The following is a 16,943-nucleotide window of genomic DNA, read 5'->3' as shown; positions in this document are numbered from 1 at the left end:
AATGGTTAGCAAAAAGGTTCTTGATCACACGTTCAAGAAAAAAATCAGGTTGTGACATTAGACACACGTTCATCAGTGAAAAATGGCAAAGAATCTGTTTTGATAGATCCACAACTGTTGTTCCAACGTCTGAGTACGGCAGGATCACGCTGTGATGACCTCACTGATGTCTTCAAGTACGAACTATGCAGTTACCCACCAGCACTGTTTCAGACCATTGATATCCTGCTTGAGGCCGACAAGCCAGATCTAGCCGAGGCCATTTGGAAACAACTCCCCCTTGCCGTTCGCAACACAGTGCTGCCACAGAATGTGCAATATGTTCTGGATGGTGGGGCATTGCTACATAGAATTACTTGGAATTTTGGTGAGACCTATGAAGGAATCTCCACTCACTACATACGATATGTTGGAGACAGGTATGGTAAAGCTGTCATAGTGTTTGATGGATATGTGAGCGCACCCTCCACCAAAGATGTAGCGCACAGCAGGCGCGTTCGATCTCACAGCAGTCCCCTTGTCAACTTCACAAAGGACATGCTATGTACTATGAAGAAAGATGACTTCCTTGCCCACCAAACAAATAAACAAAGCTTCATCAATCTACTGAGTGATGACCTTCAACGGCAGCACAACGATGTTCTTCATGCCAGGGCAGATGCAGATGTCCTCATAGTGGAGACAGCCATTGTATGTGCAAACACCAAGGACACCGTGGTAGTTGGCGATGACACCGATCTTCTTGTTCTCCTATGTAGTCGTGCAGGGCCCACATCACACAACCTGTTCTTCCGACCTGAGCCTAAGCTGACGTCAAGGAGGCAAGCAAGATGTTGGAATATCGAGCAAGTGCAAAAGACACTTGGACGCCATGTGTGTGACAAGCTCCTTGTGGCACATGGACTCCTGGGTTGTGATACCACGTCAAGACTGTACTCCATTGGTAAATCAGCAGCTTTGAAGAAGCTGAACTCCAGTGCGTATTTCTCTGGGCTTTTGGCAACGTTCAACACTCCTGGAGCGTCGAAAGAGGATGTCATGACAGCTGGAGAGAATGCCGTGGTTTGCTTGTACAATGGCCTGCCCAGGGAAACACTGGACATACTAAGGCTTCAGCGCTTCTGCCAGAAGGTTTCAACAAGCACTGTCAGAGTTGAGCCTCGTACCCTGCCCCCTACATCAGCATCTGCAAAGCAACATTGCCTACGGGTGTATGTTCAGGTTCAGCAGTGGCAAGGAGTTGGCATGGATGCCAATGGTTGGGGATGGGTTATCCGTGACGAGAGAATGGTTCCCGTTATGACCGAGATGAAGCCTGCTCCAGATTACATGCTAGATGCCATCCACTGTGGCTGCAATACAGACTGCAGCACCCGACGATGCAGCTGTCGCAAGTACAACCTGAACCAGAAATTGATCCAGAAGAAGAATGCGCTCTTGCTGGTCCTGAAGATGAATAAACATTTGTCAGTGTGGTCTGGTACATGGAGATGTCTTGGCAACATGATTAGACTTGACTCTCAGTTCATTCAACTCTTGATCCTTGGTCATGGTCATCTTAATTTAGCTAAGGTGAATGCCGGTGTCGTGATGTAACATGTATACAGTTGTTTGTCTAGACTCTAGAATATACACTGAAAATTTTATGCAGATTATTTTTCTTTAAACCTTCTCTTAATGATTGCAAAAATTGGAAATGTTCCAATGCTTCGATTTTCCTTGATTTTTAGTATGTCATTCTCCACTAAATTTGACATTGAAAATGCATGTTTCATTACTATTGCAATTTGTGGTGGGTTCGACCCAAAAATGACGTAGAATGACTGGCCTAATTATCTACTAATGTAAAATATTACTATTCTGGAATTATCATGAAACTGATAGCTCTGGGATTCTCTTCTATATAAACATGAAATCTTTGTATATGAATTCTTATTGTTAACACTGTTTTGCCCCTAATGGATGAAAGTAGCAGTAGTAGTAGTAGTAGTAGTAGTAGTAGTAGTAGTAGTAGTAGTTCGAATAAAGTCCGCTTTCTCGAGTCTTACACGCACAAACACACACACACACCCACCCACACACTCATACATACACGTACACACACAAACATATGTGTATACACACACACACACACATATATATATATATATATATATATATATATATATATATATATATATATATATGTGTGTGTGTGTGTGTGTGTGTGTGTGTGTGTGTTCAGTGTCATATTGAAAAGATGTTTTATCATTGTGGTGTGATAAAATGATAGAAGAATATTTCACTCGATTACCACAACATAACCTCGGAAAAACTGCTCACACTTATTTCCTATAAATAATTTTCATAATGGGCATTTAACTACCGTTTCATTGAATCTTTTTTCATCCAAAAAAGTACGGTTTCATCCGAGCTGACGAAATTATTCATTGCAAAACTCGATTAATTATGTTCGACCATTAGGCAAAATAGATATATGAATTAGTAAAGACAAAGGGAGAGCTTCGATGCCATGCTTGTGCTGACTTTTAAAGGATTAACCGTGTTTGACATCGTAATACACCTGAATAGTCCTACCGGTCCATAACGGTGTTTGTTTGTTTTCCCTTTGAACAGTGATTTTATGGAAATAACGGGATTCTTTAACGAAAATGTTCCAGTCGTTTCATTGAAGTTTGGCGTTGTCTTCAAAAACTTCAGGTGGGAGTTGCTGATTATGGCCTTTTATGTGCATTTTATACTTCAAACGGCAAGGGAGTATATGGTGGGGGATATAGTTGGGGTATATAGTGGGAGTATATGGTGGGGGATATGGTGTAGGTATATGGTTGGAGGATATGGTGTGGAATATGGTAGAGGTATATGGTAGAAAGACATGGTGGGTGGATATTGGGGGTTATATGGTGGGATGATATGGTGGAGTTATAAGGTGGGAGGAAATGGTGGAGGGATATGGTGGGGTTATATGGTGGGGTATATGGTGGGAGGATATGATGGTGAGATATGGTGGTGTATATGGTGGGAGGATATGGTGGGGAGATATGTTGGGGGTATGTGGTGAGAAGATATAGTGGGGGATATGGTGGAGGCATATGATGGGATGATATGGTAAGCAGTTTTGGTGGGAGATTAGGGTTGGAGGATATGGTGGAGGTATATGGTGTGGGTATATGGTAAGAGGATATGGGTGGGAATAGGTTGGGTGTATATGGTGTGACGATATGGTGTGGTATATGGCGGGGTTATATGGTGTGGGTATATGGTTTGAGTATATGGTATGAGGATATGATAGGGGATATGGTGTGGAAATATGGTGGGAGGATATGGTGGTGGATATAGTGAGGGTATAATGTGAGAGGATACGGTGGTGGGTATGGTGGAAAGATAAAGGGAGGATATTTTGGCGGTATATAGTGGGATGATATGGTGGGGCTATATGGTGAGAGGATTTGGTTAGGGTATAAAATGGAGCAATATGGTGGGTTATATGGTGGAGGATATGATAGGGGGATATGGTTGGGTATATGGTAGAAAGATATTGTAGGGGGATATCCTGGAGGCATATGTTAGAAGGATATGGTGGGAGATATGGTGGGATGACATGGTTGGTGGGATATCGTGTCAGTATAAGTTGTGAGGATATAGGGGGCGGGGATATGCTGGGAGGACAAGGTTTGGGATATGGGGGGTATATTGTGCTAGGATATGGTAGGGGGAGATAGTGGGAGGATAGAGTTTTGGTATATGGTGGGAGGATATGGTGGGGGGAAATTGTGGGGGTATATGATGGGAGCATATGTTGGGGGTATGGTAGATGTATATGGTATGAGGACATGGTGGGTGGATATTGGGGGTTATATGGTGGGATAATATGGTGGTGCTATGAGGTGGGAGGAAATGTTGGGAGATACAGTGGGGGTATATGGTGAAAGGATATGGTGGGAAGATATGCTGGGGTATATGGTGGGATGTTATGGTGGGGAGATATGGTGTCGGTATGTGGTGGAACGATATAGTGGGGGATATGGTGGGGGTATATGATGGGAGGATATGGTAAAGGGTTTGGTGGGAGGATAGGGTTGAAGGATGTGTTGGGGGTATATGGTGTGGGTATATGGTGAGAGGATATGGGTGGGGATAGGTTGGGTGTATATGTTGTGAGGAAATGGTGGGGATATGGTGGGGATATATGATGTGGGTATATGGTGTTGGTATTTGGTGGGAGGATAAGGTAGGGAATATGGTGAGGGAATATTGTGGGAGGATATGATAGGGATATAGTGGGGGTATATGGTGAGAGGATATGATGGTGGTTATGGTGGATAGATAAAGGGAGGATATTGTGGGGTGACAGTACACCTTTAATCACTAACGTGATAGCTTCCATATAATCTTTTGATTTCTCAATGAAATGTGTAATTCTGTTATGTATGTGATCTATCTTTGAATCATAATACGTTAACGTTGTCAACAAATCCTGTACTTCCATAATCTGATTGATATTACTTGAATGCTCATTTACTAAACTCATAATTTGATTGATTGAAGCTAACTGATTCCTTAGTTCTGACATAGTCAATTCATCTTCATGAGTCAAGAACTCAATTTTCTTATTTTGATTACTATTCTTAAGATGATTGGAAATTCCTAAACCTAAACTTGCAATAGAACCAAAGATGTTTAGTGCAGCAAAAACAAATGGGTTACGTTTCTCAATATTTTCGTGTCCTACAGTCCACATCAAAAGTTCACGAGTCAAAGATTCTGTCTCATAAGTCTTATTTTGCAAGTCTTCAGATAGCATCTCTGATAATTTTAGTGTTGATGCAAGCTAACTCTCTGTATTAAAAGGAAAAGGTTTTCTAAGCAATTCATTTAATGAGACAGCAAACCCTGAAATGGCGCTTTTTAAGCTAGTGACGTCATTCTCTGGGAGAAAAATTGCTTGCATTCGCACTTCAACAACTACGTTACTTTATGTAATAAAAACGTCTTCTTGTCTTTCAACTATAGTGCCATATTTAAAATTTATACTTTTAGTTTTAGAGCTCATCCCACACGAGAAAAATGTCTGAGCGAACAATATCACTCCCAACAACAAAAATATCATCTTGGAAACCTGTAATGAGAAAAATATATGTAATTACTCCTGTATTAAGAAGAAAACTTTTAACATACAAATAAAAATCTTTTCCTCACTTCTTTCCCTCTTATTTTAATTTCTTATGTGAGCCAATGGTACGATTCTCTCATCAGTGGGTTGGGATACGTTTTGAACTCTAAACCTATTGGCCGTTAATGTTTCCAAAATGTTAAATGGGCCTTCAAACTTAGGTGTTAGTTTATAATTGAGTCCTTTACGTACATTTACCTGTATGTATACATTATCACCCACGGTATATATTTTAGTTGGATTCGCTATTTTATCATGATTCCTTTTCATTATGATTTGTTATTCTTCTAAATTCTTTCGAAGGATATCAAAACGACTTTTGCTTGCATTTATACATTCCTTTAAATGATATGATAGATTAGTTGTAGGTGTTAATACATGGAAAGGCGTTCTAACTAGGGTACCATACAATGCTTCGTGCGGTGACATTTTAATTGATATATGATATGAATGATTCAGAGTACTCAGTACCGCAGGTATTACAATATTCCAGTTGGGGTCTGATCCCCGTAGTGTTACTCTTAATATATTTAAAACCTTCCTATTTGCTCTTTCCACTAGCCCATTCGACTCTGGGTGATATATCATGGTATTTATTTTCTTTATGCTAAGGAATTCACCCAATGAGATAAGAAAGTGATTATTAAATTCTCCACCCGAGTCTGAGATTATGATGTGTGGAGTTCCATGTTTACAAATGTAACGCTCGTAAAACTTCCTAGCGCATTCAATCGCAGTTTTAATTTTAAGCGCTATTAGTTCTGTATATCGAGTTAAAGCATCTAAAATTACTATGAGGTGCTTATTTCCTCTGTCTGACTCGTAAAATCCTGTTAATAAACCTAAATGTATTCTTTCAAAGGGTTTATTGGGCACGGGATAAGCCCCTAGGCTGACAGGTGTTTTCGTATGCCCTTTGTTTTCCTTACATGTACCACAATTAGCTATGTGTTTTTTTATATCTGTAAGCATTGTATGACAATAATACAATGATTTGGCTTTCTGTGACATTAATGAGAACCCCGGGTGTCCATGCAATGGATTTGTATGCAACCAATTCAGGACAGTGGAAATAAGTGAGATTGGTACTACTACCTGGTCGTTAGTTACATGTGGTATATTGCGGGTTTTCCTTGTCACAGTCCTACACAGAATATTGTCTTTGATTATATAATTCTGCTGCTTATACTTTATATATTCCTTTTTCTTATGATTGCCTTTCAAAGCATTTATAATTTTTTTATAATTTCTGATCTTTTCTTTGTTCAGTCTGTAATAATTCAGCACTCTAGCCCAAATCTTCTTGTTCAGATATCGTTTTAACAATAGGTATGGATGTTGATATATCTATTAATTCAGCTAAAGGCTCCGTACAAGATGACACAGGGTTGCGTGATAATGCATCAGCAATGATATTTGCTTTCCCTGGTAAATACCCGATTCTCACGCCAAAGACTTGAATGATCAAATGCCACCGAGTTTGTTTGGGGCTGTGGTTGAAGCCTTTAAAGAAATTGGTTAGTGGTTTATGATCAGTAAGAACCTTAACGGGATAACCGTATATTATGAACTTAAAATGCACTAGTGAATTAACAATAGCTAGCCCTTCCTTGTCTATTACTGCATACTCTCTTTCGGAAGCTTTCAGGTTTTGAGAATAAAAAGCTATTCGGAAAAATTGTTTATCATATTGCTGAAGCAATAACCCACCTACTCCTATGTCTGAGGCGTCTGTTGCAATGAAGAATTCCTTACCGAAGTCAGGAAATTTTAAGATAGGAGAACTACACAGTTCATCTTTCAAGGTATTAAACGCTTGTTGATGCTGCTCAGACCATATGAAATCTACGCCCTTCATCGTAAGATCAGTTAATGGAGCAGCTATTATTGAATAATTGCGTATAAAACGCCTGTAATATCCACTACAACCCAGAAATTGCTGTATTCCCTTGACATTAGTATGTATAGGAAAGTTACGGACGGCCGACACCTTATCATGGACTACTTTAAGACCTTGGCTTGACACCATATAACCCAAATATATCAATTCTGTTTTGAAAAATTCACACTTACTAATCTTTACCCTTAAGTTATGTTGTCTTAGTCTCTGTAGTACTAGTTTTAATTTGCGTAGATGTTCTTCTAAGGTATTGGAAAAGATTACAAGGTCGTCCATATAGGCCTGCAATATATCCCCTAGCAAGTCTCCAGACACTATGTTAATCATTCTTGTAAATGTTATAGGAGCACAACGTAAACCAAAAGGCATCCGTAAAAATTCATAATGTCCCCTGGCTGTGCTGAAGGCTGTGTATGGGATACTATCTTCTTGTAATGATATCTGGTGAAAGCCTTTAAGTAAGTCCAAACTGGTAAAATATTTATTCTGACCTAACAAAGACAAAATATCGTCAGTACATGGGACTGGGAATCGTTCAGGGATCGTCTCCTCGTTTAGACGACGGAAGTCTACGCAGATACGCCATGTTCGAACTTTTTTCGGTACAACTATTAATGGAAAATTATAAGGGCTGTTCGATTTCCTAATGACTCCTTCTTCCAGCATTTTACCTACTTCATCATTTATTTCATTCTGGAATTTCATAGGGAGTCTGTACGAGGGTACATAGATAATTTTCTGCTTGTCCTTTAACCTTATTTGATGCTCGATCACATCTGTTTTTCCTAAGGATCCATCCGTAGTGGAAAAAACATCATGATATTCAGTTAAAAGTCCAAAAATTTTCTGCTGAATTTCTTTGTTTTGAATGTCTTTATTGATTTTATTTTTAATAGATTGCATAAGGGATTCATCCGCAACTGATTGAGCATGATTGATTTCAGCAACGGTAAGAATACGATGTTTATAAACTTCTACATCCAAGATATATTGATTTTTGTGAATTACTTATGTGGTATTTAAATGATTACAGACTTAAATATTGCATTGTTGATGTGAGCCTACTGTACAAATAGCTTGTGTGACAGACAATCCGTTAGTTTTCAAAGTGTCGGAAAGGATTAATATTTCAGATCCCGGTAATGTTTTCTTTACTTGCACTATTAAATTCGAAGGTACGTTTGGCTCGATAAATTGCGTGCAAGATGATATTACGGGTGAACGAGAATTCTGCTGGGTCGTGTATATTATTTCTTTATTAGTGAGACAAGTTATTGGTTCTTCAACGTACGTTACGGTTACATTTGTTGTCTCCTTTTTATCCAAAACTGATTTTAAGGTATTAGAAGACTTATAGAATTTTCCTTTGATATACATGCCGTGCTTGGCAGGGGCTAAGATAATGTTTTGATTGCCCATAGATGGGTATCCTATAATTACAGCTGGATACATATCAATGTTTTGTACAACAACAAATGTATCGGCAAACGTGCGCTTACCGACCTTGAACTGAACATGAGTTACGCCTATTACATTTAATTCATTATTTCCTATACCCGAGAGTCTCACTCCGGATTTTTCTATCGGAAAGTTCGAAAACAACAAATGATGTGTCCTCAAATCCATGATATTACGTGGACTACCAGAGGCAAAAAAATAATGTAAAGGATCTGTGTTCTAAATTTACAGCATATAATGTTGTTTGTAACTCATTTTGGCTTATTATTGTATGAATTCATTGCAAATCTACAGGAGCATGCACTGATTTACTTAATTCGGCCGTGTGTTTCTTAGGAAAATATATTGCCTCACAATGATCTGATAAAACATTAAATTGATTATTCAATACTACTGATGTTGACATGAATGACCTTGACACAACATCACTCTCTTCCCCACTGGAGTTATTTATGTGGTGTTTGCTTTGCTCTGTACATCCTGAAAATTAGTCTGACCTTGGGAGGTCTGGTTTGACTACCCAGGCTCAGCGTTATTCGAAGAACTGTTTGTTTGTTTGGGATTCTGAATTACATTGAGGTTTGGCTGTTTCTTCTTATTAAAATGAGGATTTTTCTTTTTATTTCCATATGGAACTGACTGTGGAATTGACTGTGTATTTCTAGGATTCTGTTGTGTCTTACGCGAGTAGCACTGACTATATGAATGAGTCGAACTATTATGTATCGAGCAGAATTTCGTTCTGCAGTCCGCAATCAAGTGACCTTGACTTTTGCAATTATAACACGTCATTCCTGCAATTTGACTATTATTAACTACATTTACTTGTTGTAGCTTTGTTTAATTTTTTGCAAAAACTTGAGTTAACACGGGATCAAGGTCAGGACACTTAGACATGTGTTTCTTTATCTGTTTATATACATCCAATTCCGTACTTGCAGGCGTTAACTTTTTATCAAAACACCGCACTAAAGCTTCAGGCAACATAAGAGTCATGCAAGTTAAATACATTAATCGTAAAAAATCTTTCACGGAAATGTTATCTCTAGTAACCCAAGTGGAATTACCTAAAATATCTTGATATTCATTAAGCCTATCAGCTATGAGAGCTGCTCTCTCAATAACATTAAGCCGAGTCATAGTGGCTTGAATAAGTGTATTTCTTAACGTTAATACTATTTCCAAGGCTTCTTCATCCCCATAGACCGCACTTAACCTAACTTTGAAATCATCCTAGGTAACTGCTTCTTAAAATGAAACACCTCTTAAATACGCACTCGCATCTCCTTTACAAAAATCTATAAAACTCTTAGCTTCTTGTAATTATACAAAAGGGTCTACGATTTGTTTGGCATTTAAATGGGCATCGATGGATGAAATCCATGACTCCACATTCTGAGGCAGGAACCCATTAATCTGACCCTGAAAAGGAAGGATTGCTGATCTAGCATTTACAAGTGTCACAATCGGGAGGGGGTTAACCTGTCCTGTTGTTGCGTTACTTGGTCCAGGGGCTGGGCTCACAGGGGGCGTCATGTTTACGGTATTTCTTTTCCTATCTCTTCGACCCCTTGCAATTCTATCAAAATATCTATATGAATACAGACGTCCACTGCGTAAACGCATAAGCACTAAATGATAAAGATTATAACAAAATTCCCCAAAACAATGATACTAATACAAAGATATTTCTCGAGAATTTCTGAAAGAAAACGGAACACAAAGATATTTCCCGAGAATTTCTGAAAGAAATCGGAACACAAAGATATTTCCCGAGAATTTCTGAAAGAAAACGAAATTAGCACAAAGAGAGAAACAAAATTGTAGATGAGAATTCGGAGTTGAACACAGTTTCCTTTAATGAAAGGAAATAGAAGATTAGCAAACAACCCACCCCAGTAATAATGGACTATCGACTCGTGGTAACTAAACCTCACTGCTCAATACTGAAATGAATATGAAAATGTACTTAGCTTATATGGCGTTGTGTGATGTCGTCATTTCCTCTCTCTCTCTCTTGATGTTTGGGTGAATGTTTTCGGTCCGATTTCCTCTCTCTCTCTTGATGTTTGGGTGAATGTTTTCGGTCCGATTTCCGTTGAATGTAGTGCTTCCTGGATATGTTTTGTAAGCGTTGTACGCGGGTCCTTGGTTTTCTTAGGATGTTGATTGAAGATCCAGGTCCTCAGATTGTACGTATAACATTCATTAAATGTTTCATTTTTTCGATGGACTATGATACTTAGTCAAAATTGTAGATTCATTACTGTTGATTTCTTGAAGATCTTTCTCTGGTTTTTAGAGTTTTATTCGCTGGTTCTTGAAGATCTTTCTCTGATTCCTAGAGTTTTATTCGCTGGTTCATGAAGATCTTTCTCTGATTCTTAGAGTTTTATTCGCTGGTTCTTGAAGATCTTTCTCTGATTCTTAGAGTTTTACCTCTGGTGTTTTAAGATCTTTCTCTGATTCTTAGAGTTTTATTCGCTGGTTCTTGAAGATCTTTCTCTGATTCTTAGAGTTTTACCGCTGCCACCATTTATTAGTGTGCTACTGTTGTTAACACACATTAAGTATGTTAGTTGGTATGTTACATCTTCAAGTAAAGTCAAGTAAGTTAACTTTAAAATGGTTCATTCTTTAAAAACAACAGTGTTAACGTCTCCATCACAGGAGTATAGCTGGTTTGGTCGGATGACCATTCCGTATGATGTCTTAGTAATAACTGGCTAAAATATCGATATTACAGATATCGTTTAGTCAGTTATCTCAGCATTTAAACACATAATGTAAACTAAACATTAATATAGGAAGACACCTGCATCCGGTGGCGACATAACTCTTTCTCACGATTCGTATTTGTGTTTATTCTTCATAAAAATGTTACATTGCTGAGATCTGGTATTCGCATCCTGCTATGATCTGACTACAGCCCTTCTCACACTAGCTTCTACTTCCACAATGACCTATTACGTCATGTGTTTTAAACATGTAATATATGATTATTTCATATGGTGGGATGATATGGTGGGGCTATATGGTGGCAGGATATGGAGAAGGTATATAATGGTGCAATGTGGTGGGTTATATGGGGGAAGGATATGATAGTGGGATATGGTAGGATGTATGGTGGGACTATATGGGGGGATACGGTGAGGGTATAAGGTGGTAGGATATGGTGGGGGGTTATGGTGGGAGGACATGGTGGGACATATGGGGGTTATATGGTGATAGGATATGATAGGGGGATTTGGTGGGTGGATATGGTTGCAGTATATGGTGGGAAGATATGGTGTGGGGATATGGTGGGTGTATATGGTGGGAGCATATGTTGGGGGATATGGTGGGGGTATATGGGGGGAGGATGTGATGGGGTATATGGTGGGAGGATGTTGTTGGAGGAAATGGTAGGGGTATATTGTAGGTGGATAAGGTGGGGGATATGGTGCTAGATTATGTGTGGGTATAAGGTGAGAGGATATGGTGGGGGATATGGTGGGTGTATATGGTGGGAGGATATGATAGGGGATTTGGTGGCGGTGTGTTGTTGGAGGATATGTTGTGGTATATGTTGGGTGTATATGGTAGGGATATGTGGTTGGAAGATATGGTTTGGGGATATTGTGGCGGTATATGGTGGGAGGATATGGTGGGGGTATATGGTGAAGGTATATTGTGGGAGGATATGGTTGGGGATATATGGTGGGGGTATATGGTGGGAAGATATGGGGGATAAGGCAGGTATATGGTGGGAGGATATGGTGTGGGGTATGATGGTGTATTTGCAGGGAGGATATAGTGGGGGATATGGTGGTGGTATATGACGGGTGGATATAGTGGGGATATAGTGGGATTATGGTAGGAGGATATTGTTGGGGGATATGGTGGTGGTATATGGTGTAAGGATATAGTGGGGGATATGGTGGGAGAATATATTGGGGGGATTTAGTGAGCGCATGTATATGGTCGCGTGTATATGTTGGGAGCATATAGTTGGGGAAATAGTGAGAGTATATGGTGTGAGGATATGGTAGGGGGCTATGGTTGAGGTATATGATAGGAGGATATAGTGGGGGATATGGGGGTATATGTTCTGAGGATATGGAGCGGGCGATAGGGGGGGAATATGGTTGAGCTATATGGTGGGAGGATATGGTAGGGGGATATGGTGGTGGTATATGGTGAGATGATATGGTAAGGGGAAATGGTATGGGTATGGGGTGGGTGGATATCGTGGGGGGATATAGTGGTGGTGTATGGTGGGAGGTTATTGGGAGGGAATATGGTGGCGGTATATGGTGGGAGGATATCGTAGGGGGATATGGTTAAGGTGTATGGTGGGAGGATATTGTGGAGGGATATGGTGGGGTTATATGGTGGGAAGATATCATAGGACGATATGGTAGAGGTATATGGTGGATGGATATTGTGGGGGAATTGGTGGGGGTATATGGAGGGAGGATATGATGGGGGAATTTGTGGGGATATGTCTTTTAGGATATTGTTGGTGGATATGGTGGTGGTATATGGTGGAAGGATATGGTGGGGGATGAGGTGTGGGTATAAAGTGGGAGGATATGGTGGCGGGATATGGAGGGAGGACAGGTGGGAGATATGGTGGGAGGATATGTTAGGGGATAGGCGGGGGATATGGTAAGGGTATTTGGTGGGGGGATATGGTGCTGGTATAAGGTAGAAGGTTATTGTAGGGGGATATGGTGTGGAATATGGTGGGGGTATATGGTGGGAGGACATGGTTGGGGATATGGTCAGGTCAGAGGGTGAGATTATATGGTGGGGGGATATGGTTGGGGAATATCGTGGGAGGATATGGTGGGGGGATATGTTGGGGTATTTTAATGGAGATTACGGTAGGGGGATATAGTCGGGAGTTATGTTGGGAGGATATGGTGGAAGTATATGGTGCGAGGATATGCTGGGGTGATATTTTGGGGTATATTTTAGGGGTAGGTGATGAGAGGATATCGTAGGTGGTTATGGTGGGGGTATATTGTGGGAGGATATGGTGGGGAATAAGCAGGGTATATGGTGGGAGGATATAGTGGAGGATATTTTGGGAAGAAATGGTGCGGGATATGGTGGAATATATGGTGGGAGGATATGGTGTGGCGATATGGTAGGATTATATGGTGGGAGGAGATGGGGGATATGGTGAGGGTATATGTTTTTAGGTATATGGTAGGAGGATATGGTTGTGGATATGGTGGGGGTATATAGTGGGGGGATATGGTGGAGGGATATGGTAGAGTATATGTTGGTGAAAAATTTTGGGAGGATAATGTGGGGGATATGGTTGAGGTATATGGTGGTGGGATATGGTGGGGGGAAATGGTGGGAGGGAATGGTGGGGGGGATTATGGTGCTGGTGTATGGTGGGATGATATGGTAAGGGGAAATGGTATGGGTATATGGTGGGATGATATCGTGGGGGAATATAGTGGTGGTGTAATGTGGGAGGTTATTGGGAGGGAATATGGTGGCGAAATATGGTGGGAGGATATCGTGGGGGAATATGGTTGGGGTGTAGGGTGGGAGGATATTGTGGGGGGATATGGTGGGGTTATATGGTGAGAAGATTTCATAGGACGATATGGTAGAGGTATATGGTGGATGAATATTGTGGGGGGATTGGTGAGGGTGTATGGTGGGATGATATGATGGGGAAATTTGTGGGGATATGTCTTTTGAGGATATTGTTGGTGGATATGATGGTGGTATATGGTGGAAGGATATGATCGGGGATATGGTGTGGGTATAAAGTGGGAGGATATGGTGGTGGGATATGGAGGGAGGATAGGTGGGATATATGGTGGGAGGATATGTTAGGGGATAGGCGGGGATATGGTAGGGGTATTTGGTGGGGGGATATGGTGCTGGTATAAGGTGGGAGGTTATTGTAGGGGGATATGGTGTGGAATATGGTGGGGGCATATGGTAGGAGGACATGGTTGGGGATATGTTCGGGTTAGAGGGTGAGATTATATGGTTGCTCGATATGGTTGGGGAATATGGTGGGAGGATATGGTGGGAGGATATGGTGGGGGGATATGTTGGGGTATTTTAATGGAGAATACGGTAGGGGGATATTGTCGGGAGTTATGTTGGGAGGATATGGTGGAAGTATATGGTGCGAGGATATGCTGGGGGGATATTTTGGGGTATATTTTTTGGAGTAGGTGGTGGGAGGATATCGTAGGTGGATATGGTGGGGGTATATGGTGGGAGGATATGGTGGGGAATAGGCAGGGTATATGGTGGGAGGATATGTTGGGGGTTATTTTGGGAAGAAATGGTGCGGGATATGGTGGAATATATGGTGGATGGATATGGTGGGGCGATATGGTAGGGTTATATGGTGGGAGGAGATGGGGGGGATATGGTGAGGGTATATGTTAGTAGGTAGGCTATATGGTAGGAGGATATGGTTGGGGATATGGTGGGGGTATATAGTGGGAGGATATGGTGGAGGGATATGGTAGAGTATATGTTGGTGATATATTGTAGGAGGATAATGTGGGGGATATGGTTGAGGTATATGGTGGTGGGATATGGTGGGGGAATATGGTGGGAGGGAATGGTGGGGGGATATGGTGGTGGTATATGGTGGGATGATATGGTAAGGGGAAATGGTATGGGTATATGGTGGGAGGATATCGTGGGGGGATATAGTGGTGGTGTAATATGGGAGGTTATTGGGAGTGAATATGGTTGCGGTATATGGTGGGAGGATATCGTGGGGGATATGGTTGGGGTTATATAGTGGGAAGATATCATAGGACGATATGGTAGAGGTATATGGTGGATGGATATTGTGGGGGGATTGGTGGGGGTATAATGGTGGGAGGATATAATGGGGGAATTTGTGGGGGTATGTCTTTGGAGGATATTGTTGGTGGATATGGTGATGGTAAATGGTGGAAGGATATGGTGGGGGATATGGTGTTGGTATAAAGTGGGAGGATATGGTGGCGGGATATGGAGGGAGGATAGGTGGGAGATATGGTGGGAGGATATGTTAGGGGATAGGCGGGCGATATGGTAGGGGTATTTGGTGGGGGGATATGGTGCTGGTATAAGGTGGGAGGTTATTGTAGGGGGATATGGTGTGGGATATGGTGGGGGTATATGGTGGGAGGACATGGTTGGGGATATGGTCGGGTTAGAGGGTGAGATTATATGGTGGGGGGATATGGTTGGGGAATATGGTGGGAGGATATGGTGGGGGATATGTTTGGGTATTTTAATGGAGAATACGGTAGGGGGATATAGTCGGGAGTTATGTTGGGAGGATATGGTGGAAGTATATGGTGCGAGGATATGCTGGGGGAATATTTTGGGGTATACTTTTTGGGGTAGGTGATGGGAGGATATCGTAAGTGGATATGGTGGGGGTATATGGTGGGAGGATATGGTGGGGAATAGCAAGGTTATTAGTGGGAGGATATGGTGGGGGATATTTTGGGAAGAAATGGTGCGGGATATGGTGGAATATATGGTGATAGGATATGGTGGGGCGATATGGTAGGGTTATATGGTGGGAGGAGATGGGGGGATATGGGGAGGGTATATGTGCCTTTTGTCTCCATCGACGTATATTTCTTCCCATTGATGAAAAACAAGGCAGTTTTGAAATGAAATACTCATCTTCATTAGCGATCGTTTCTCCGATAAGACTTCTTCATAGTTCATACGTTAACACTGAAGTATTTTTCAACTGGGACATAGCTTCTTGAGCTTTGACTTCTGCAGCTGAGGAGCCATGACTATGCTCATTGTGGCATGCTGTAACTACGTCGTTCACTGTATGAATTCTTGCTTTGCAAGATCGCACTACACACCTCCAGTATGTTTTTGTTTCATCAGAGTTTTTCTTATGATAGTGGTAGCTGTAATTTTCATTGTCCACAAATATTTTCCCACTAGTGTTAGATTTCCGGAACTTAGCCATGGGTTCCGAGTTTCGAAATATATAAAATACTAATACCAATAGATGTTTGTGTTACACACTTCTGGCGAGAACTAGAATTGCTAGCTTATTTTTCTCCTGCTTTAGAAAAGATTTTTTTTTTTAATTTCTGGTAAACTACCTTTCAGCTTGTTTAAAGTTACTAAAGGTATTAATGAATGAATTTCTATACCAAACAATTCTTGGGTTTAAATATAAAGTTAAGGTGTAACTGAGGAGAGAGAGAGAGAGAGAGAGAGAGAGAGAGAGAGAGAGAGAGAGAGAGAGAGAGAGATTTTAAAATATGGTAAATTCAAAATATTTCGGATGCTTATATGTCCAGGTACACAAATTGTCCCGGTACACAATTGTCCCGGTACACTAATGTCCAGGTACGCAAATGTCCGGGGACGCAAATGTCCTGGTACACAAATGTCCGGGACGCAAAT

General features: G+C 41.0%; 6 protein-coding genes across 6 annotated transcripts; all 6 read right to left on the bottom strand.

Annotated features, from left to right (window-relative positions):
• Positions 1-2,896: 2,896 nt before the first annotated feature.
• LOC137655459 (uncharacterized) lies at positions 2,897-3,835 on the bottom strand. Its single transcript, XM_068389356.1, has one exon. It carries the CDS (start codon positions 3,833-3,835, stop codon positions 2,897-2,899), a length of 939 nt encoding a protein of 312 aa, XP_068245457.1.
• A 45-nt stretch (positions 3,836-3,880) lies between these two features.
• On the bottom strand, positions 3,881-4,387 carry LOC137655458 (uncharacterized). Its single transcript, XM_068389355.1, has one exon. It carries the CDS (start codon positions 4,385-4,387, stop codon positions 3,881-3,883), a length of 507 nt encoding a protein of 168 aa, XP_068245456.1.
• Positions 4,388-11,530: 7,143 nt separating this feature from the next.
• On the bottom strand, positions 11,531-12,517 carry LOC137655457 (uncharacterized). The gene has a single exon (XM_068389354.1). It carries the CDS (start codon positions 12,515-12,517, stop codon positions 11,531-11,533), a length of 987 nt encoding a protein of 328 aa, XP_068245455.1.
• A 49-nt stretch (positions 12,518-12,566) lies between these two features.
• LOC137655456 (uncharacterized) lies at positions 12,567-13,283 on the bottom strand. The gene has a single exon (XM_068389353.1). The coding sequence runs from the start codon at positions 13,281-13,283 to the stop codon at positions 12,567-12,569; it is 717 nt and encodes a 238-aa protein (XP_068245454.1).
• A 240-nt stretch (positions 13,284-13,523) lies between these two features.
• Positions 13,524-14,495, bottom strand: LOC137655455 (uncharacterized). Its single transcript, XM_068389352.1, has one exon. The coding sequence runs from the start codon at positions 14,493-14,495 to the stop codon at positions 13,524-13,526; it is 972 nt and encodes a 323-aa protein (XP_068245453.1).
• Positions 14,496-14,897: 402 nt separating this feature from the next.
• On the bottom strand, positions 14,898-16,497 carry LOC137655454 (uncharacterized). Its single transcript, XM_068389351.1, has 2 exons — positions 16,249-16,497; positions 14,898-15,869 (listed from the first exon to the last, which is right to left on the bottom strand). The coding sequence occupies exons 1-2, from the start codon at positions 16,495-16,497 to the stop codon at positions 14,898-14,900; spliced, it is 1,221 nt and encodes a 406-aa protein (XP_068245452.1).
• Positions 16,498-16,943: the final 446 nt, after the last annotated feature.

This window comes from Palaemon carinicauda, chromosome 16 (assembly GCF_036898095.1).
Source record: "Palaemon carinicauda isolate YSFRI2023 chromosome 16, ASM3689809v2, whole genome shotgun sequence".
Lineage (NCBI taxonomy): Eukaryota > Metazoa > Arthropoda > Malacostraca > Decapoda > Palaemonidae > Palaemon > Palaemon carinicauda.
Note: the sequence above shows the minus strand (reverse complement) of the source record. Positions and strands in the feature narration are given on the sequence as shown.

Bases quoted from the DNA above. Each gene is read 5' to 3' on its own strand.
- LOC137655455 (XM_068389352.1), bottom strand. From the start codon at position 14,495: ATGTCCTCCTACCATATGCCCCCACCATATTCCACACCATATCCCCCT.
- LOC137655454 (XM_068389351.1), bottom strand. From the start codon at position 16,497: ATGGCTAAGTTCCGGAAATCTAACACTAGTGGGAAAATATTTGTGGAC. The intron at 15,870-16,248 runs GTGTTAACGTAT...ATATTCCCCCAG, and splicing joins CCCAGTTGAAAAATACTTCA to CATATCCTCGCACCATATAC.
- LOC137655459 (XM_068389356.1), bottom strand. From the start codon at position 3,835: ATGTCCTCATACCATATACATCTACCATACCCCCAACATATGCTCCCA.
- LOC137655457 (XM_068389354.1), bottom strand. From the start codon at position 12,517: ATGCTCCCAACATATACACGCGACCATATACATGCGCTCACTAAATCC.
- LOC137655458 (XM_068389355.1), bottom strand. From the start codon at position 4,387: ATGGAAGCTATCACGTTAGTGATTAAAGGTGTACTGTCACCCCACAAT.
- LOC137655456 (XM_068389353.1), bottom strand. From the start codon at position 13,283: ATGTCCTCCCACCATATACCCCCACCATATTCCACACCATATCCCCCT.